Source organism: Bidens hawaiensis, unplaced genomic scaffold (genome assembly GCF_021521415.1).
Source record: "Bidens hawaiensis isolate Kalapana, Puna unplaced genomic scaffold, B.hawaiensis_p1.1 tig00033212_1, whole genome shotgun sequence".
In the NCBI taxonomy this organism is placed as follows: Eukaryota; Viridiplantae; Streptophyta; class Magnoliopsida; order Asterales; family Asteraceae; genus Bidens; species Bidens hawaiensis.
Window position 1 is genome coordinate 67,371 of NW_027495690.1, and position 21,506 is coordinate 88,876.

At 34.5% G+C, this 21,506-nt stretch overlaps 1 protein-coding gene and 1 pseudogene across 2 annotated transcripts; both read right to left on the bottom strand.

Annotated features, from left to right (window-relative positions):
• Positions 1-6,916: 6,916 nt before the first annotated feature.
• Positions 6,917-13,379, bottom strand: LOC143584616 (formin-like protein 20; annotated as a pseudogene). Its single transcript, XR_013144389.1, has 16 exons — positions 12,509-13,379; positions 12,155-12,370; positions 10,084-12,070; positions 9,802-9,925; positions 9,477-9,548; positions 8,736-8,834; positions 8,534-8,575; positions 8,345-8,425; positions 8,184-8,234; positions 8,033-8,114; positions 7,856-7,950; positions 7,705-7,776; positions 7,498-7,614; positions 7,339-7,407; positions 7,183-7,249; positions 6,917-7,083 (listed from the first exon to the last, which is right to left on the bottom strand). The product of XR_013144389.1 is annotated as a formin-like protein 20 (transcript).
• A 4,588-nt stretch (positions 13,380-17,967) lies between these two features.
• Positions 17,968-19,917, bottom strand: LOC143584617 (eukaryotic translation initiation factor 5A). The gene is made up of 5 exons (XM_077066631.1): positions 19,711-19,917; positions 18,652-18,774; positions 18,515-18,571; positions 18,353-18,427; positions 17,968-18,263 (listed from the first exon to the last, which is right to left on the bottom strand). Exons 1-5 carry the CDS (start codon positions 19,831-19,833, stop codon positions 18,162-18,164), a joined length of 480 nt encoding a protein of 159 aa, XP_076922746.1. The 5' UTR covers positions 19,834-19,917; the 3' UTR covers positions 17,968-18,161.
• Between the last annotated feature and the right edge of the window lie 1,589 nt (positions 19,918-21,506).

Consider the following 21,506-nt stretch of genomic DNA (forward strand, 5'->3'; position numbering starts at 1 on the left):
TTAAATATTTTTGACATGAGAAAAATTAGAAATCATGAAGTAAAATAATTGAATGTTTTTACTTAAGTTTATAATTAGTAATTAATGCAAAACTTGACATGGTAGTTGAGCAACAAAAACAATTTTTTTTTGGTGCTGTTAAACGTACCCCATACTTCATTTTTACTAAATATACTTTCCATGAACTTATTACATAAATTACAATTAGCTCTTAACATTATTTATATACATATTAGTCCCTACAACATTACTTTCATTTGATAACCTCCACTACATATATCAAATTAAAAACTATCAAGTATTACTATTAATTTATTTTTTTAATATTAATATTTTTAATATTAATATTATAAATATTTATAATATATTTTTTAAATTTTAATAGTATATGTATTATAATATCCTTATTTTACCACTTTATCTTTTACAAAATAAACCAAAAACCCAAAACCCGAAACCTGAAACCCTAAAACCTAAACCCTAAACCCGAAACCGAACCCTAAACCCTAAACCCGAACCTTAAACCCGAAACCGAACCCTAAACCCTAAAACCGAAACCCTAAACCGAACCCTAAACCCTAAAACCGAAACCCAAAACCCTAAACTCGAAATCATAAAAAGAAAACGCAACTTGTAAAAAAAATAATATTAAATTCTTACTTTTGTGCTAATTTGGTAATCATATGATTTCAATAGTTAATATGAAAGTTGGTTTTTCCAACGCGGGGGGGGGGGGGGGGGAGGGTATGACAAGCAACCAGGGGGGTACATTTAGCCTAACCTTTTTTTTCCATTTGACCTAGAGTTATTCCTAATCACTTACTAAAAATATAAAATGGTATAATTGATTGTTAGTTTTATGCTTATAGTGAAGAGTTATTTATTCTAAAATACAATTTACCTTCATGCTTTTTATCCCCCCATAGTTTATAAAACTTATTCTTTTCATCATTATATAATATTTATAATTATAATTTATTTGTTATCAGAATTTTCATGTTTTGATATTTGGATATTTATTAGCTTAGAGAAACCAATCCAAATTGACAAAATTTAACAATAATGTACACTTTAACATCTTATAAACAATATCCAATTCAACTCAAACCACCTATTTACCTTTCTTTAGGCTCACCTATCATTGTCAAACCAAAGATACTGAATTCATATGTATTCAAACCGATTAGCCCAAAACCAGAGTCAACGAACACTCATCTTGTTAAAATTCGGTTTTTCAGCACAAAACCGAAAACGAATTCAAATTCACTTTTGATCACTTTGAACTAAGCTCAGTCAAGTTTTTTATTTAACTAAAACCGAGAAACCCGAAACTTAACCCATAAACACCCATATGTTTAACTTGTAATGATTGAAAGGTGAGACCCCTAACATGAGTCCATTCTACTCCACCCAAACCTATAACAAAAGCCCCACATCAACCTCTTTGCATCACCAAGCAACCCACATGACATTTCAACTTTTTATCTCTTTCAATATAATAATAATACTCCTACTCTTGTTTTATTATTAAAGATTTAAACCCCTTATTATTCAAAACTATTGCAACTAATAATATCATATATTTTATATCAAAAATTAGAATTTAAGCATGATAAAATTAAGCCTAAACAACTCCATGTATATTGTTAGTTAGCTTTTAGTTGGTTACCCATCCATTCATCTAATGCACCAAACACCCTCCATATCATATTATCATCAAATCCACTCTTTCTCACTTCCATCTTCTCACCGGAATTCAATTCCAATTCCAATGGAATCCACCATTCCAATCATCAGAACATCAATCCACACATTCCTCAATCACTACAATTACTTCACTTTTGCTGCCATTTTAGCCCTCCCATTTTCCACTTCCATCCTCATCTCCAATTCCCTCCTCCCTGATTCCCTTTCCGTCCACACCCGACTCCGGTCTCTCTTCGACGCAGCCGGATTCCCCCCGGAATCGGAATTCTTTTCCATTCTCAACCTCAAACTCTCCCAAACCATTTCCTCTTCCATTCTAGTCCTACCCTTTTCATTATCCTTTCTATTATTAGCTAAAGCAACCATAATCCAATTCCAATTCCAATTCCACCGGAATTCAATTCCATCCATCTCCGGAATCTTCAATTCCATCCTCAAAACACAAATTTGCAACACCTTAATAATAATCTCAGCAAATGCTACTTCCTTTTGGGTTCTTTTTATAGCTTTCAACTGTCTACAAAACCTTCACATGATTAACAACATCCACTCTATTATCTTCACTCTATTCGGCGGAATCGTGTATTCCATAGTTATAACAAATGCATTGATCACATGCAACTTGGCTCTAATTCTCTCCGGAATGGAAATGAGTGGTGGGTTCATCTCATTTCTCAAAGCTTGTGTCATGATCAGAGGGAGAACATCAATCGCGCTAGCGATATCACTTCTGGTTAACATTGCGTTGGCCGGAATTGAATTCCTGTTCCAGTTCCGGGTTATCAAACCCTTTTCCAATTCCGGAGTTGATAAACCAAGTTCGAGCATGGTATTTGAAGGACTATTCATTGCTTATTTGTACTCTATTCTCATCATTATTGACGTCGTAATCGGGTGTGAGTTCCTCAAGAAGTGTAAGATTGTTTATGATCAGAATAATATTGGTGATGAAGAATCATGCAGGATTAAAGAAGATGTTGTATTGGTAAAGTGTTTGGAAAAAAATATGTTTTGATTTATTTTTATTTTTTTTGTTATTATTATTTTTTTTTGTTTTTGATTTTGGAATTGGATTGAAATCGCAGGGTGAGAATGAGTTGATGAACTCTCCTCTGGATTAGATTCATGTAGTAAATAGTTGCTAGACTGAATATAATACAATGTACACTTCGATTCATCGATTTCGGTATTATAATGTTCGAAAGAATTCATCGATATCTAACTACTCGTGTATATTTGTTATCAGTAACTATACATCACTACTATATGTACGTTGCACGATTTGAACCCTCAATCTTCATAATAGACCTTTACCGTCACACCATGTCCCTTAGAGAAGTAACTTAAAAGTGAATACGTTAGGCTTACTAAATACATTTTTAGTAAATAACTTATAATGTTTGAAACAATTCTTCTATATCTATTTACTCGTGTATATTTGTTGTATCCAAGATCTATGAGTATAGTTTTTAAACTACTTAATTTTATTGTTGATTATCAGCGTAAGTTTTTGTCTTTTGCCTTCTATTCCAATTTAAAATTTTGATTTTATAATTTAATATTTACATATCAAATAACATTTCAGAATGAGTATATAATTTTGTTTGAAAAACAATGCTATGAGGACTAATTAATTTTTTTTACTAGATTTGTAATAATCTATTTTCGGTAGCTTTTAGTGCATTCGATTTTTGGTTCTTATGGTTTGTAGTAAATTATTGATTCGTATCTTTATTGTCATAAATATAGTGTTTTCTAAAAGCCTAATCCAGAAAAAAGAAATATATTATACTTGAATAAAGTATTAAAGTGAATTTTTTTTTTGGCAATGGAACTTCGTACCTAAATTTAAAACAACATTAAAATCAGGTATGTTCAACGGTTGACTAATGAATTGGGTAAAAAAGTTAGTTGGGCGTAACTTAGAAAACAAGCACTAATAATTAGGTCACTATCCAAAAAACCATGTTTACCTGATTATTATTATTATTATTATTATTATTATTATTATTATTGTTATTGTCGTCGTCGTTATTTTTTTATACTAATTCGTATAGAAAGTAGTTATGACTTTTATTCGTATAATCCTGTATTTTAAACACAAGTAAACAACCACACAATGTTGGTTTATTTTATTTTTTATTTTTGTTTTTTGTTTTGATTGAGAGATTACAACATAACATAAATTAATTAAGTGCTTATCATAATTTATATCATATGGTAGGTGGATAGGAAATACTTGGATAAGGGTACGGATGAGCTCGGTATCAGACCAATACCAAACTCGTATTTCTTAAAATCTTGGTACATAAAAATTACGTAAATACCAGTATCCATGGTACTGATTCTTATTTTCTTAACAACTTGATACCGGTACCAAAATGTTTGTTTCTCTACCGGTTTAATACAAGTACCCCGTACTATATGCTCATCCCTAGATAAGGGTGGGCAAAAAACCATGCACAAATTGGTACTATAATGAACTTTGTACGCGGTTAATAGTTTGGGTTTTAGTTCATTGAATTGAGTTTGGCTCGTTTAATTCAAGAGAGCTATTTTCAAGCTTTATGTTCAAAGCTTGAGCTCAGCTCGTTAATAAAATTTTTAGCTTGAGGTCGGCCCATTATTGTATCAAATATTTAATTGTGGTACACAATTATTGATATGCTTTTGTAATTATAATTTTGTACGTATAATATATATACATATGTTGGAGTTACTTCATTATAGCTTTATATATAATAATAACTAGTGTATTGATATAAAAGAGAGTCTTAGAAAGTAAACCTTTTATTCAAACTTGCTTAAGTACGGCTTATTTCAACCTTTTTATGAGACGATATTCACTAGCTCACGAGTGGTTTACCTTATTTACACCTCAACAGAAGAGAATAAACTTAAAACGTATAAACAAATATTATGTCAGGATGATTAAAAAAAAGCATTAAATATGATTGATAATAAAAGAAGTTTGAGTATTTAGATTATCTATTTAAAAAGAGTAAATAGAAAATGAAATGAACTTAAAGTGTACATGAACTCTACTACCTTGGTCATATCAAAGTTAATTAAAATTTGTGTTTTTTCATTGGGACTTTGGGAGGTCATGAGTTCGATCCTTATAAGTGTATAAATATGAGTAAGAGGATTCAAATTCGGATAAGGTGATCCTGTCGAACATGGCCGGCCTAGACACCATCCTAGGCTTGGCGATCGTTTAGGGCACTATTTCGATGGACACAAAATTTTTAAAATTATATACAAGTATATTAGTTTTTTTCATACATTAACAAGTGCAATTTTGTCTAAGGGTTGTGAAATAATGAGAAAAAGAGAAGGGAAAAAGAAATATTGCATAAAATTATTCCGGCGAAAATAGAGTTGCACTTGTAGCGGGATGGACCTTTTGGTTTAGAGGTGATGATAATTAAATTAATATTTTACTATATATACCTTTTATTTTCTTCCGTCCACTTTTTCTCCTATGTTTTTCAAAATGACTTTCCATTTTTTTTTCTTTTTATAAATAATACAAACAAGCTTTTATAAATATAAAATCATGAATCATTCTATTATTTGTTATCGTTAACTTGTTACTTTTAAAAAAATCAATATTTTATTTTTAGTTTTATTTGTGTTGTTGTGTACGTTATTAATAACTTTATTTTGTTTATTATTATTATTATTATTATAATTATTACCGATCTTTAAAAAAAATTATATAACGTTTATTTTTTGTACTTGTTTTGGGCACTCGAAATCAAGAAGACGGCCCTAATATCAAACTAGTAGTAAACGGGTGAGCAATTGCTAATAAAAATCAAAATAAAAAATTAAAGCGATTAAACGTGCATGGTGACCACAATGTGTGTGTTGATAGTTGCAAGTCGTTTTCCTTTTGCGTGTAATAACTTCAATTCAGGATATTTGTTTTCCTACGTTACTCTTTCCTAAAATCAATATTAACCAAAAAGGTTTGTTTTCTAGCCCACCCCACCAAAAACAAGATGACTAGAGTAACAAAAAGTTTAGTTTTAAGAAAATTAACCAGGCCCCTTGCTAAATTTCATTTAAAGAAAAAGTAATTAGGCCTCTCTAGCAACCTTTGAAATTGACAAGAGATCCAAATAGAAGAAAATCGGCCTGTTTGTATATACGATTCTATTTACAATTCAGTTTTAACGGTTTTACGATTTGCAACTTAGAACCGACTGGCTGTTTAACATTCATTATTATTATTATTATTATTATTATTATTATTATTATTATTATTATTATTATTATTATTATTATTATCACTTTAGAAATATAAGGGAATGCATTATATATATGTTATATATGTTAACAAGTGTTATCATTGGTTAAAGATTAATACTTTTGAAAAATTCTTTTGATCTAAAATGGCAAACTGCCAATACCAATCATCAAACCTTAAAATGGTGAAAATTGGTTGTTTCAGTCGACGCAACTAAACTAGCCATTTCGGTTTATATATGTTTTCAACAAATTTAGCCATTTGGCCTAAATTTTAATCAAAATAAGGCAAACTTCTGAAAAATATTCTATCAGGCACGAATTTACAAAAGTGTTTTCGTTTACGTAGACAAAAACAAACACAGGTTTTGATTCAAGACCATTCGATGCACAATGTTAGAACTTAGAACTACCTTAAAAAATGTCTAAATCCAAGATAAATCACAACAGAACACATGAACACAAAAACTACATTTAACAGTTTTCTCATTTGAAAGTCAACAAAAAATTGTCTAAATTTGCACCTTCTTCTCACTCTTGTTACAACATTACACCAAATTTAAGCCTACTATCTATTGTCAATCTACATTTATATACAACAAATTTCATGGTTAGTTTCTATCCTAAATCAATTATCAATGTTAGTATATGGTGTTAAAAAATTATATATACATGGCTAATCACTGTACTCTACATAGTTACCGGTTCACACTCCCTACGTCTGGGCGCATTATTTCAAAGGTCAAACCGCCATTGATGTGGTCAACTGATAATAGGATTAAAGGTCACATCAATTTCATCTCTCCCTCAGAACATCTTGTTCTTTGTATTTACTTCAACAGAACAGAGAGGGGTAGTGCATGCAGCCTATTGGTTCACTTCACTTGTGGTGCGGCTAGCATCGGGTTTGCATTGACCGTACCCAAGTGATCGGATTGTATGCAGAATAAATAAATAAATTCCATTCAGCTCATTTTCCACCTTTTTTTGTTAAATTAATACCCTTTGCTTTCTCCATTTCGACCTCTTTTTGAGCTTTCTTTTTTTCTAATTCAGCTTGTTTAAAGTTTTCTTCATGAGCTTTTCGAAAAAGCCTCACAAAGTTTAAAAGGGTTTGAGTAACTGCAAAACACATATAATATCCATGTGTCATTTTTTTTATTTCTAACATTTAATCATATGAAAAAGGTATACCGGGTGCTTTATAGTTTATATATTAACCTTGTTCAAAAGGGCAACGAGCAGGATCTTCACCAAAATATAGGGCTAAGGCATCCGCGTTTCTACCCTGTAAATGATTTACAGATCAACCGATAGTTAGATTTTATGTGTCTTGAAAATATGTCAATTTGCAAAATTAGTTTAAAGGGTTCTTACCGCCACATTGTACAAATTGTTTACAGACGTCACTTCTGACTCAGCAAACCCGATGAAATTGTTTAGAGTCTTCAAACAGTTCAAGAAAGAGAATTAATAAGCAGAATGTAAAATTAAGTAAATAATATTTGCATTATTGGTGTGAAAGAGATAATTTACCTTATGGAAAACTTCAGATACAGGGCCATCATTTGCGGATGCTTCAAGTTCTTGTTTAACCTTTTCAAGTCCTTTCAAAATGGCTTGCATTTCTTCTGCTAAAGACTTCAATTGTATCTGAAATTGAAAACTTCGGTTCATCATTTTCTTCACCAACAATAAACAGTGATTAAAGTTTAAACTTCAAGAAAAAAAGTGAAAGTGAACCTTAGTTGCTGCCTCCAGACTAACAAGATCCACATGAAAATCTAAAAGGGCTGGTGACTTGGCGGCAAGAACCTGTAAAATGATGATATACATATGATAAAGATCTAAGACATTAAATAAATGGCAATACTTATGCATAAGCAACTTGTACCTTGCAAAGATAATGCATTAAAGTCATCTTGCTGTCAGAGGCCCGTGTATCAGTGAGTTTCAAAAGGCTATCCAGCTTGAAACCGACTGCAGAACCTGTATAGAACCAAATGTGAAATACACATTATAGGAATTTAGTTATTAAAGTACATGTAGTATTCAATATTGATACTCTTACCTCTAGCAGTTCCTTGATTTAATGTATTTCCCAAATACAAAATTCTTTTCATGATTTCCTTCAATTTAAGAGAAGTTCGGACCTGATACCAGAAACAGGATTGTATAAGGTAAATAAACATGAAACAGCGTAAACTTTCTTATTTAAGTACCTCGTCACATGCAGAGTTTACAGTGTTCAGACTCTTTTTAAACTCTGAAACCTGAAAGAAAAGGACACAACGAGATTATAATAATACAAAAGTAACAAACGAAAAGAAAACTTAACAAAAGAATGCTATTAGATTACTCAAAATATACTATAAAAATTTACCTGTGTATTGAATTGAATTTTGAACAGAAAAACCCTTAACTTTGATTCCACACGTGGCACCTTCATTAGCTCCAGAAAGAACTGGGAAACAAAATTTATTAATAAAAAATTAAATAACATGTAAGAATTAACAATTTGACATCCCAATTGTAATAAAAAGATGAAATAATTCATGCTTTGGGTACCAACCTGTTCACACTTGCCCAGCATCTCCTTGTCACCTGTATAATTCTGACAGTTGCAATGCATAAATAGAACGGCAGCAAATTAGATAATCAATGAAATACCTACTATATCATTTTATGGAAAAAAAATCACACTAACCCAACCCGAGCATATTGTGACCTCTAAATTAGTAACAGAGTAAATAAAATAAGATTATGCATAATACCTTGAGAAGTTCCATCTCTTCTTTAGTAGGACAAAACTTGATAAGATTCTCTACTTGATCACCATCTAAAATTGACTCATCCATAGCTAAAGCAGCAGCCTGTAATTCCAATTTCAAGTAAAGTTTTGTTTTTATTCAACTCGCTAACAATTTTTTGAATATTAGCAGTGATAAAAGAGTAAAATTTTTTTAAAAGATTACATCAAGAAGTCAATCAAATTTTTTAAGTTGACAAATCATCTATCCTTTACTATATATGATACAAATATATGATACAAAAAAGTTGAAATCATTTAGAAATTTTATGTTATAAAACAAGTCACATTATATTTTTTTTCTTAAAGATAGCAGCATTTTTTAAATCTGTCATGCTCAAATATTCATATCAAACAAGTACTTACATTACAAAATAAGTACTTATAATAAAAAAAAAATTATCATAAAACCATTTATGTTTTACTAAGATACACTGTAATAAATATAAACATAGTAATAAGAAGTCACTAAAATTTATGATCTTTGAAATCACCATACTGATGCATGAAGCATGCCTGATAATTAGTGCAATTGTGTATAAAACACAAAGACCTACACTTAGAACTATCTTCTAACCAAATCTTCTAACACAGAAATATATTGGATATCCATTATAGCATGCATATAGAGAAGAATCTATTCAGACATGTCACTAATTAGGAAGAAGTACCAAGCATCACTTTAGAATATAAAGTCCACACTTACCATCATGTCAGGAAGTGGCATCTTAACCTTTGTAAGCATGATTTCCGTGTTGTTAGCCCTCCTCAGATCAACCTAAAGAACAAGTTTGCAAAAGGAAAAAAGTAAGGTCAACATGAAAAAAGTGAAACCACTAGATGTTTGCATGAAATTCTGTAGTCTATATTCTAAAGTGATTATTGCGATCCAGTTATACTATTCACATTAAAATATGTCAAGTTGCACCATGAAAAATATCCTCTGCTATAAAAAAAATGTCAATTAACTAAATGAAGTTAACGCAATTTCATGGATAAGATATTTAATTCATAAACTAAGATTGCATTACCAAGTGAACTTTTTCAGGTTTTGAACCAGTAGACTTGCGCCTCCCTCCTCCTTTTGAAGCGTCTTTCTTTGGGACTGTGGCAGAAAATAACGTCTCAAGTTCTGACACATCAAAATCTGGTGCACTACAATTCAATAATGTACACCCGTCTTAGAATGAAATATATCTAAAAATGTGTATAAAACTGTCTGCAAAGATATGTTGTTTAATTTCTCACAAGGAAAATAATGAATATTGTTCATTGACATGAAAACCACATTAAGAGGACAGAAAGTAGAGTACATTTGGGGCTCTCCAAGTCTTTGTAATTCTTCCCACAAGCTTCCTTGCAATGCACGAGTAACTTTGCTCCAGTGCAGTGGCTTTAAATTAGATCTTCGTGGTGCTGCAGCTGTTCCAGCTGGACGCGCAAATCCCCGGCCTCTAGGTGGAATAGGTCCATTACTTGGAGGGCCAGGTGCACGAGGTCCCAACGGAGGTGGTGGAGGGCCAGCACCTGGAGGTCTTGGTGGTCCAGGTGGAGGAGGTGGTCCAGGTGCACGGCCACCGGGGGGAGGTGGTGGAGGCGGCCCAGGTGGACGGGGGCCACCTGGTGGAGGTGGTGGTGGCGGTCCCGGGTGCACGGCCTCCTGGCGGAGGAGGTGGTGGAGGCGGTCCAGGTGCACGGCCTCCTGGCGGAGGTGGTGGTGGAGGCGGCCCGGGTGCACGGTCACCTGGTGGAGGTGGGGGTGGAGGAGGCCCAGGCGCACGGCCACCTGGCGGAGGTGGTGGTGGAGGAGGTGGCCCAGGTGCACGGCCACCTGGTGGAGGTGGAGGTGGTGGAGGAGGTCCGGTGCACGGCCTCCAGGTGGAGGTGGTGGTGGCGGAGGAGGTCCGGGTGCACGACCTCCAGGTGGAGGTGGTGGAGGAGGAGGTGCTCCACGTAATGGAGGTAGGGGAGGTGGTCCCCCATACATTGGAGGCGGAGGAGGTGGAGGAGGAGCACTCCGTGAGGGAGGTGGAGGCGGTGGTGGTGGTGGAGGCAGTGATGGGGATCCATATGTTGGTGGTGGTGGTGGTGGAGGAGGAGGAGGAGGAGAGGGGCACCATACCTTTGAGGTGGTGGTGGAGGTGGAGGTGGAGAAGATGAAGATCCATACATTGGAGGCGGGGGCGGGGGTGGTGGAGGAGATGAAGAAGATCCATACATTGGGGGTGGAGGTGGAGGTGGGGGTGGTGGTGGAGGCAAAAAAGATGGGACACCATATCGTGGTGGCGGGGGTGGAGGTGGAGGTGGAGGCGGAGGCGGAATAGCAGCTGCATTAGTGTTGTAGATGTTGGATGAAGGAGGAGGTGGCGGAGGCGGAGGTGGAGGTGGAATAGCAGCTGCATTAGTGTTGTAGACGTTGGATGCAGGAGGAGGTGGCGGTGGTGGCGGTGGTGGTGAGGCCTTGGTTGTAGGTTTTACAAAAGTATCTCTATCAGCTGAAGGAGAAGGTGGTGGTAGTGGAGGACGCGGTGAGGTAACCTTTGGTGATTTTGCTTCCAAATTACTAACAAAAGAACCCACTGACTTAGCTGCAGAGTCAACTACTTGAGCTGCTTGTTTCCTAGTTGTACTCTCTGCTTTATTACCAGTACCTTCAACCGACTTTTTCTCCTCCTTTGATACAGCTAACATAGGAGGTGCACTATTATATCTAGTAGGCGGATAAGACACATGCAGCGAGTTTGTATACGACCCTTTATTAGGTGGGATCCACCATGACACCACATTCGGTTTTGCCATTCTTGTATTCGCCCCAACTTCCGGCTTACCTTTTTGCTTTCCATCCAAACCAACTTTTGAACTTTTTTTACTCAACTTCTTCCCTGCACCCTCTTCTTTCTCTTGCTTACTTTTTACCCCAGCCAACTTTACTTCCTTCCCATTCCCATCTGACTTATTATCTTCATTAGCAACCGCCACCGTGAGCTTCAAACCACCATTAACATCCCCCAAATCATTCTCATAAACCTTAGTTTCAGGTTTTTTGTTCCCGTCATCTGAATCATAGTCTTCAAATGCATCAACTTCTGGTTCTGGCTCACCCTTCAAGACAATATCACCATTCTCAACACCCAATTTAATTTCTTTAGGTAAATGACCATCTTGCCCTTCCGCGTTGCTAAAAATCTCGTCTGCCTCAAAAAACTCCTCATGTGTAGGACTTTCTGTCCCATTCTCATTTTCGGATTCTTGTTCTGTGGTGATCATAGATTGTAAAGTATCAGCATCTGAAAAATGTACCTGATACATATATAACTATGCATTCAGCTTCTAGATTTTCCAAAATAAGGGCATTTCAGTAACAAGAGAGAGCCAAAAAACTACCTCTGCTTTAAAGTTCCTTGGTATCTGGTCCCGTGCATCCCACATAACATCAACATCATCACGACTCAAATTCAGTACACTGTTTCGCACAAACGTTGTGTGAAACATCACTCTAAATATCATTTCCTCCCTACTATGATCCAAATGTATGCATTCAAGAACCACATCCCCTTGAACACGGTGACGAATATCAATTTTCACCAGTTCACACTCTTCCTGCAACCACAGACATATATAATATTAGAGAGTGCTTGGATTCGCATAATGAAACTAATTATCTTATATTTCGAATTGCAGCCATCAGAATCAGCTTCAAAAACTTAGATTTCATAATTGTCCGATAAAAAAACTCACAGGCTGATAGTAGCGGGCTTGTTTTTTGTTTTTGGAGGATGTAAATAAAAGTTTAGAGCTCCTATTGGCTGTTGTTGAAGATGAATCTTGACCATAGATTCGAATTACAGGTCGACAACCCTTTTCACCAAATAAAGGAAGAAAACTAAGTATGATACAATCCAGACCTAACGGTGTGTCTGAAGGTGGCCAGTCAGATCCTAAATTTCTTCTGGAAATGTATTGAAGATACCTCAATTGAGAAGGTTGTGGATTTAAAGGTGTTAAAAGCTGAAGTAGCTCTTTAGGAGCTTGTTTATACACCATTTCAAGAGTCTTTTGTTCACCATTATATTGTTTTCTAAATAAAAGAAGAGCTGCAAGCATAAATGCAAGAACTGGCCATCCGCCCCTTTCACAATGCATTAAAAGCACGTTTTGTTGACCAGCTAATGACAACCAACTTTCACTAGATCTCAAAAAGTGATGAATCATTTCTAATGGTAACATTGGGCATCCTTCATATTGTCTAGGGTATTCCATTACTGTCATATCGTATTGTGATAATATGTCTGAAATTTGGGTCCTTCTGTCACCTTCTCTAAAGTTAAAAACCATGAAAGATGAATCAGGATAGTAGTCTTGAAGTTCAGCCACAATCCCTCCCATGTAGGTCTTGTACTCATCTTCTTCAAGTACTTCAGTTGAGAAGCAGCAATCAAAAACTGCAAACGATATTTAAAACCGTTAACTTAAATCATAAATCTTTAAATGTAGTTAAATACTTGTTGCCTAACACTATCCCATTATATTTTCTTCCCATGGATGTAAGCCAGTAGGGCTGTAAACAAACCGAACCGAAAAAGACCTTGTTCATGTTCTTCTGTTAAGATTTTATTGGACTAGCGAATAGTTCACGAACACAAACAATGTGCTAATTGATTTGGCTAACTGACATCTATGCAGTTAATGTGAAAAAATATTGGATATCGGTCAAGGACCGATATTTGAGATAACGGTTATCGTGGTGAGATATCGGTGGGATATCGATAATTTTAATATCATGCAGAATGTGTATATATATAGCAATTTAACGCTTACAATTTAGTATACTCTCCTACCAATTACAAATTACCCTTTTGCAACTTACAAAACACTAACAATTGTAGCAAGTAGGAACTGATTAAGACTTGAAACACTAACATTAAACACTAAAAATTAAAATTAGGACTTAAAAAACTGATATTGGGAAAGTCGATATATCGGTCAAATATCGATCATCGGGATCAATATTATGACCGATATTGATATATTGGCGATATCAACTACATAAACTGACATTGTTCAGTGTCAATGGTTCAGTCCAAATACCAAGTTTGTGTTGCTGTTTTTGTAACATTCATATTCATATGTTTAATTTACATATATTTTAATCATATAATGCTCATATATAGTTAATAATTTTGCTTATATCTATACGATAAGATTATTAGAAAACTCACTATAGAAAAACAAAAAACCTTGAATGAACAAACATAAACAAAAAACCTTTAACAAACATATACGGATATAAACAAACACAATTGAATGCACATGGCCTATGTTCGTGTTCGTTCATTTATTAAACGAACAAACATAAACAAACTTCCCGTCAAACAGTTCACAAACGTTCGGTTCGTTTACAGCCCTAGATGTAACATTATATCTATAGAACAACCAAAAAGATCTTATGCAGTTATGCTACATTTTTGTATACTTAGTAATCAAATTTGCAAACGTTCAGTTCATTCATAGCCCTAGATGCAACTATATATCTATAGAATAACCAAAAATCTTAAGCTACATTTTCGTATAACTATTACTCAAACACGCAGACAACCTGTTTTCCTAATAATTCAAACCTGTTGACCAATTTCCCCCAAATTCCAAGTCAACACATGGACATAGATAAGATATTGCAGACCTAAAAACCAGCTTACTAAACTTACGCACATCCTAATTAAGAGGATCAATAATAATTAATAATAATAATCCAACAATTTCAGCAACAAAATCAGGAAGCTAAACTAAACTAAACCTAATTATTATTAGTGTTTAATTATATAGACAGATAGATACATTAGATAGATACACGTACCATAAACTCTCTCGGAGATCTCGAGCAGGCGATCTGGTGGCTTCCGGTAGAAGAACCGCTTGAACAGCGCCATTATCTAATGGCGCTGTTACCTGATCCAATATTCTGATCCAATTTTGTTCAGCCACTAATGTTGACTGTATAATAATAATAATAATTGATTAATTTCCAGATCGATCTCGTACGGCTCTAACTTCACTGGTGAATTTGAATCCAAAACCTAATTGACGAACTCGATCTCTAATTGATTGTTTAATAATAATAATCTCAGCAGCTGAGTGTATCAACAATTGTGACAAGTTAATGGAGCAATTGTGTGAATCCAAGTGAGATGCGAATGAAATGAATCTGTGATTATGATGTACACGTGGACTCTGGAAAGATCATGAAGGAGATATGTGAGAGATTTAAGGGTTTCAAGTTTGAATAAACAAAACAAAGATGAAAGATGAAAGTTTTATTATTATTGGAGTGTATTTTTGTCAAGGGGGTACATTAATATATTATGTAATATGTGCCTTCATCGAGTGTATATGACCATCATTTATGGCTTTATTAATTGTGTTTGAAATTTTACATTAGATACTAACTTATACTTATAACAACAATAATATAACTAACGTCGATGCTGAATAAGGCTGGCATATCGTGTATACTCACTCGTATAAGATTGATACGAGCACGAAATGAAAACTAATCGTGTATCTGTATGTCAAACCGGAACACAAACATTTTAATACCATGTATACATCACAATAAGACACAAACCTACCGCAAGATCAGAGAAAGGTTTGGCCGGCCGTTGGAGCTACTGCAACTGTGAGGAGGCCGGACTACTAGAGAATCAACGATGCGAAGAGGTAGACCGGAGAATGAAAGGGTTGCGACTACCGGAGATGTGGAGGGAAACCACCGGAGAGGGAGAACCAGAGAAGGCGTTGTGCATCGTCTGCTTAATGTTGGATTGGAATGACGCGCGCCGTGTTCTACTGTTGGTATAAAACTTTATGGTTAACTATTTACGAATATAACATACATATATATATATATATATATATAAGAAAATCTAATCAAGTACTAGTAGGTACTTAACAGGTATATTTATATATACATGTTTAGTACACGAAACCAGTTAAGACCATACCTGATACCTATTAAATTCGTGTAGGTTAGTGTCATGTATTCGTGTATCGTGTCTAAACTGCTAGCCCTAATGTTGGCTTTCATCTTCGATGATGAGGGCAATCTCATTTTGCTCGAAAAGTAACTTCATATGCCTCTAATAAGCAAGTGATTGGGTTTTATAACGATCTAAATATTGTAAGTTGTTTTAAGACGGCATGAATGTAAGTTGTTTTAAGTCGACATAAACGAAGTTAATTTTTCGTTAGAGTAGGGTTGTCCTTGTAAAAAAAAGTAAAAGTTACTAATGTCATTGTTCATATTGTCAACACGGATTATTATTGATAAATGAGTTATAGTTTAATTTAGATTTGTGATATCCAAATTGTATACAAAATTACGGTTACACTAGTGATTCATGTATAATTACTTGTAAAAATAAATAACGAACTTAGTAACCCAATGGGACTCATGTTGTTTGGTATGTTTGTTTTGTCATCATTATTGATTTGGCTATGGTTTTAAAGTAATATATTGATTAACGTTCATTATAAAGATTTATTTTAGTACTAAAACCATTGGTTACCAGGCATCTCATCTCTTTGATAAGTTTGGCACATGTATATACATATATATATTTACGAATATTGAGATATCTGTGATTTTAAAAAAAAACATGCATTATATGATTTATTTACTGAACATTTTAAATAACAAAAACAAACATTTGTTTATTTATCAGCAAATAGGAAATTATAGATGTGTGTCACATACTCACATGTTTGCTTGGTTGTTTATAAATTAAATAATAATAGTAGTAATGATAATATAATCAATATTCATGCCTGCTCAACATCATATTTTGTGATAAAGGTCAAGAGATTTATATATTTAAGTTAGATTTCAAAACTTGTTTTTCTTAATTCTAAAATTTATGTTGAAGTCAGCGTTGAAAATATTAAAAGTATAGAAATTCGTAGTTTTAACTTTGAATATTACTTTGTGTATAAGATACACAATTTGCTTGTCATTATTTTTTTAACTTCTAATAAGAGCATTACTTGGTGTATAAGATACACAGATAGTTTAATTTCACAAGTTTTGAGTTTTTAATATTATATTTTACCTTTATGTTTAATAGCAGTGCTCTAGCCAATGAGCTGGTGATGTAGTGGTAAAGAAGATAGTTGGTGTTCTATTAATTTGGGTTCGGCTTCTGCTCCCATAATTGAGTTTTGGTGATACCATTACGGCATTACCAGGTGATGATGGGATACTAGACGAGTAGATGGCGTTCACTAGTTGGATATTTGAAATGCACGGGTTTTATCTCTTCGCACTTTCGTGCATTTGGCGAGTGTTCACGGACGTTGGCGTTAGGTGAGGGTTTTCCCTGTATCGAAAGGCGAGTGTTCACGGGCGTTGCCTTAGGAGAGGGTTTTCCCTGGATCGAAGGCGAGTGTATCCGATGCGGTGAATTTAGCCAATAGCCTATTTGGAGGATTCGTTGGTTGTTCAAAAAAATAGCAGTGCTCAACGGTATCGCGGTGACTTTCTCTAGGAAATGTCGTCGGTTTGAGTCTCGTTCGAGAAAAAATGGTGTGAGCGAGCCAACAATTTTACCACAACGGGCCTTTAGGCGGTTGGTTTTCAGTAAAATTGATGGTGGGCCGGGATCACCAGCTTTGTGGTAGTAAAAATAAGAAAGAAGACATAAGCTAAACGTCTACTATTTCTTAATGGTTTGCTTCTACCATTTCACTAAAAACGTTTAAAAAAAACATTGAACTATTGATAGAAGTTTCAACCACAGAGAAAAATGCATTCTGCATAATTATGTTCTGTTATAATGGAGTCAAAACTAATTATTGACCTTAGTCGAACACTCGGACCCATTCTACCGTAACTATTTGTGAATCATTACTCAACAATCATATATCATATTCCAGCTGTTTGGATCAATGTTTTGTGAACGGCAAACCGGCAGGCAGCAGGCTTATCAGTCCCACACGGTATAAATAATTTAGAAATAAACCAATATACATACAACATGCATAAAACATATAAAACACCTCAATTATTAAATAATATTCAGTAGTGCAAAACTAAAATACTAAAAATCAAATCCAGCCATTGATCCGGTTCACCGGCAACCGATACAAATGGTATAAGGGTACTCAACCAGACAAGTTATGTAGCCAGTTATAACACAAAGAGTAAATAAGATAAAAGAGTAACTGAAAGCAGATAAAATCCAGTGACATACACTTGTTCGTAGCCCAAATAGAATGGACTAGTCATACTAGTGCAGAAAATAAAAATGAAATGCTAGTATTACAACAGAAAAAAGTTTCTGCTGATATCACAACCGACTGACCGACCGTCTTCTTTAACATAACAATAAATATCAGGAAACTACTTTGGACCGATGTCCTTGAGAGCACAGATCTGCTCCTCTCCCATGGCAGACATCACACTCACAACCAGGTCTTTCCCCTCTGCAAATCCATCCTTAATCTGCACAGTTTCAATAACAAAAATATCGCACCTTTAAACTTCGCAATGAAACATTGATAGCTGATAAGAAACGGAAGATAACGACAAACCTGAGTGAGGAGAGCATCATCAGTTGGCAGTTTCAGGTCATCCTTGGTGTTACCATTTTCAGTCAGCAAGCTCACCTGGGATAATTTATTCAGTTTCAAAAGTAAATCAATTAACGAGTTAAAAGATAAGTTAGTTCAAAGAAAGAAAGAAAAAGAGCATACAAATCCATCCTCAGAGATATCAATGAGCTGGTAGTCAGTGCGGCTAACATGAGGGACCTGCAAAACAGGTACAAATAAGAGATCATTAGGATTTGAATTTTTTTTTTAAATCTTGATGGTGATTACTGATTACATACATCACAGTTATGGGAAGATGGGACAATATCTTCAAGCTTTTTCCCATTGAAGATGTCAATAGCAACAAAGTGACACTTAGCATGACCGTGCTTGCCGGTCTTGGAGGTAGAAACTTCCACAACCTAATAACAAAAAAAGCATCATGCACAAGTCAATTTACAATCAAATTCTAAAAAATTTTTTAAAAAGTTTCGAAATTGTAATTCCAGTTAGCATATTCATGAATCACAGTGAAATTCACTACAATTAACAGATATATAACTATACTTGTTAAAACAACATGAATAAAGCATAGCTTTTAAGAACCACAACTACTCAAATCATACAACTTTTCCAAGATTAAAAATACGATTCAAAGCTTATTTACTTTAGAAAAAAAAAGATTTGATCAAGTTTCAACAAAACAAACACAGTATATACCTAGTTTCTATCAACTAAAGCACATAGTTTGTCATCTAAATAACTTCAAATTTATGTTTACATAGCTTAGAAGCCTAAAAAACAAGTTTTTTTAACCAAAGATCACCTAGGTTCGTTCAAACAGCTAAGAATCAGAGTAAAAGTATAACAGTACAAACACAGTTTATTAATTAAGACCTTTGAATCAATCAACTCTACACAAAAACCAACTACAAATTAAATCAGTACCTAACCAATACTACCGTACTGGTACCAAACTTATTAAAAAGTGTGTACCGAATACCGTACTGAGTTTACCAGTATTCGGTACAGTACCGGTAGGATATATGCCCTCAGTACCAAACTTATTAAAAAGTGTGTACCATATACCGTACTGAATTTACCAGTGTTCAGTCCAGTACGGTACCGGTATAGTATGTGTACTCGGTACCATATGCTGATCCCTAAAACCAGCTAGATGTTAACAGATCTAGAGCAAACTTTGCGCAACAGTTTGATACTATTTAACTTTTAAACAACATCCAATAATTACAAACCCTAACCTAAACAAAAACCCCCAAAATCCAGTACCAAAAAATAACCTAATCAATTACACACATACAAATGAACAAATCGATAATCAATTACAGATAACGAACCTTGCAAGCACGGTTTTTGATAACAATGTGACCGCCTTTGCGAATAGTGCCGGCTTGCTGAGGATAAGTCTTGGAGGCTCCGGCATCGGCCTTGGATTCGAACTGGTGCTCTTCGTCCGACATGGTGATTGAAACAAAAACAAATGTGTTGAATGGATCGGAAGAGTAGTGGTTAAGGTGGGTGTTGGTGTTGGTGTTGGTGTTGGTGTTGGTGTGGTGGTTATAAGTAGGGTTTTGGTTTGTGATGGGTGTAGGGACGGGGTTAGCCTCAGCCGTTGATCTCGTTAGATGTTAGCGTTGAAACCACGCCCAGAATGTGCCTTTCGTCCATTGACTTTTCTATTTTATCCAAAACTTATCCCGAGAGCTCAGCTCTTTTGGCGGCATAACGACTGTAAAGTAGTAAATGGCTTTGAAAGACAACGTGAGACCGTTTAAGATAACATAGTCTAATCAGAGTGAGGGCAATGAGACTCTCTATATATGAAGGTGGTGCTTGGGATTCCTTATTACAACTCCTTATAACTTTTCAATAAGTTAATAAGTTACAAAAGTGTAACTTATTAAATTTTCTCACTCACATCAGAAGCAATCTCAAATACCTTGTTCATATTCAAAAAGTTAATAAGTTATAAATTAATGAAAATAAGTAATCTCAAACACCCTCGCCCCGAAGAGTGCGAATGCCTAACACGCAATAAAGTCGTTCAAAAAAACGTATCATCTATCTTATTATTGTTACCCTTCATTAGAATTTTAATATTTATGTATGTATACTTACTAGTCAATCGCTAAGAACGTAAACGAGTCGAGTTGTTCGCGAGTCACTTGAACTCGGATTGATAAAGGCTCAAAACGAGTCGAGTTTTTCAAGCTCGGGCCGAACTTGAGTCTCAAATAAAGCTCGTTTAGTTATCAAGCTTGAACTTAAGCTTTGAGTATTTATAAGTTTTATCTATTTTAGATATCTATATATTAATTTAACACTCCGCAGTTGAGCTCGAGCCGAGGTTAGGCTCGTTTATAGTTTTATCAAATTATATAAAAATAATTTAAAACATATATAAGTTAATTTATTAATAATAACCGAGTCGAACCGACATCAAGCCTGAAAGGACAATTCAATAGCCGAACTCGAGCTTTAGAAAAAGAGCTCCAAATAAGCCGAGCTCGAGCCCTTGTAAGTCAAAACGAGCCGAGCTCGAGTCTTGTGGAGCTCAGGCTCACCTCTGCTTGTTTACAACCCTTGGTTATCACATAAAGAGCATTTTTATGGTCTTGTTTCAATCCTTTGTCTTTTCGGTTTCGTAACATACTAATATTATGAGTTTTAAAATTAGATGCAATGTAATTAAAACAAGTGAAAGTCTATTTTATGTTATTCTATGTTCAGTTTATAACTTATGTTTGCTTTATAATCTGTATTTCTTGTAACGTTGTTTTTATTGAGATGTTTGTCAATGTTGTGGATAGAGATGTGATTTGTTTATCTATGGTTTGGATAGATGTGATTTGTAAATTGTAATACTTATGTACACGTATGTCTTTTGATGTTGATTTATACCATCTTCCCATCGAAATTGAACATCTCAAGTCAACAAAAGTGTTTGTGATATACTTGTTAATGTTTGGCTTATAGTCTGAACATTATTCTTTTTGACTTAATTTGAGTGTTAGAATTTTAATGTCACCTTGAAAGAATAACTTTATTTTTTAGATTCTAAATTAAAACATTAATCAGTGATGCAAGAATTGACAACTGCTAAACAAAACCTCATGATTTAAGTTATTTAATT

Bases quoted from the DNA above. Each gene is read 5' to 3' on its own strand.
- LOC143584617 (XM_077066631.1), bottom strand. From the start codon at position 19,833: ATGTCGGACGAAGAGCACCAGTTCGAATCCAAGGCCGATGCCGGAGCC. The intron at 18,572-18,651 runs GTATGTAATCAG...CCTGTTTTGCAG, and splicing joins CATCTTCCCATAACTGTGAT to GTCCCTCATGTTAGCCGCAC. The intron at 18,428-18,514 runs GTATGCTCTTTT...AAATTATCCCAG, and splicing joins ATATCTCTGAGGATGGATTT to GTGAGCTTGCTGACTGAAAA.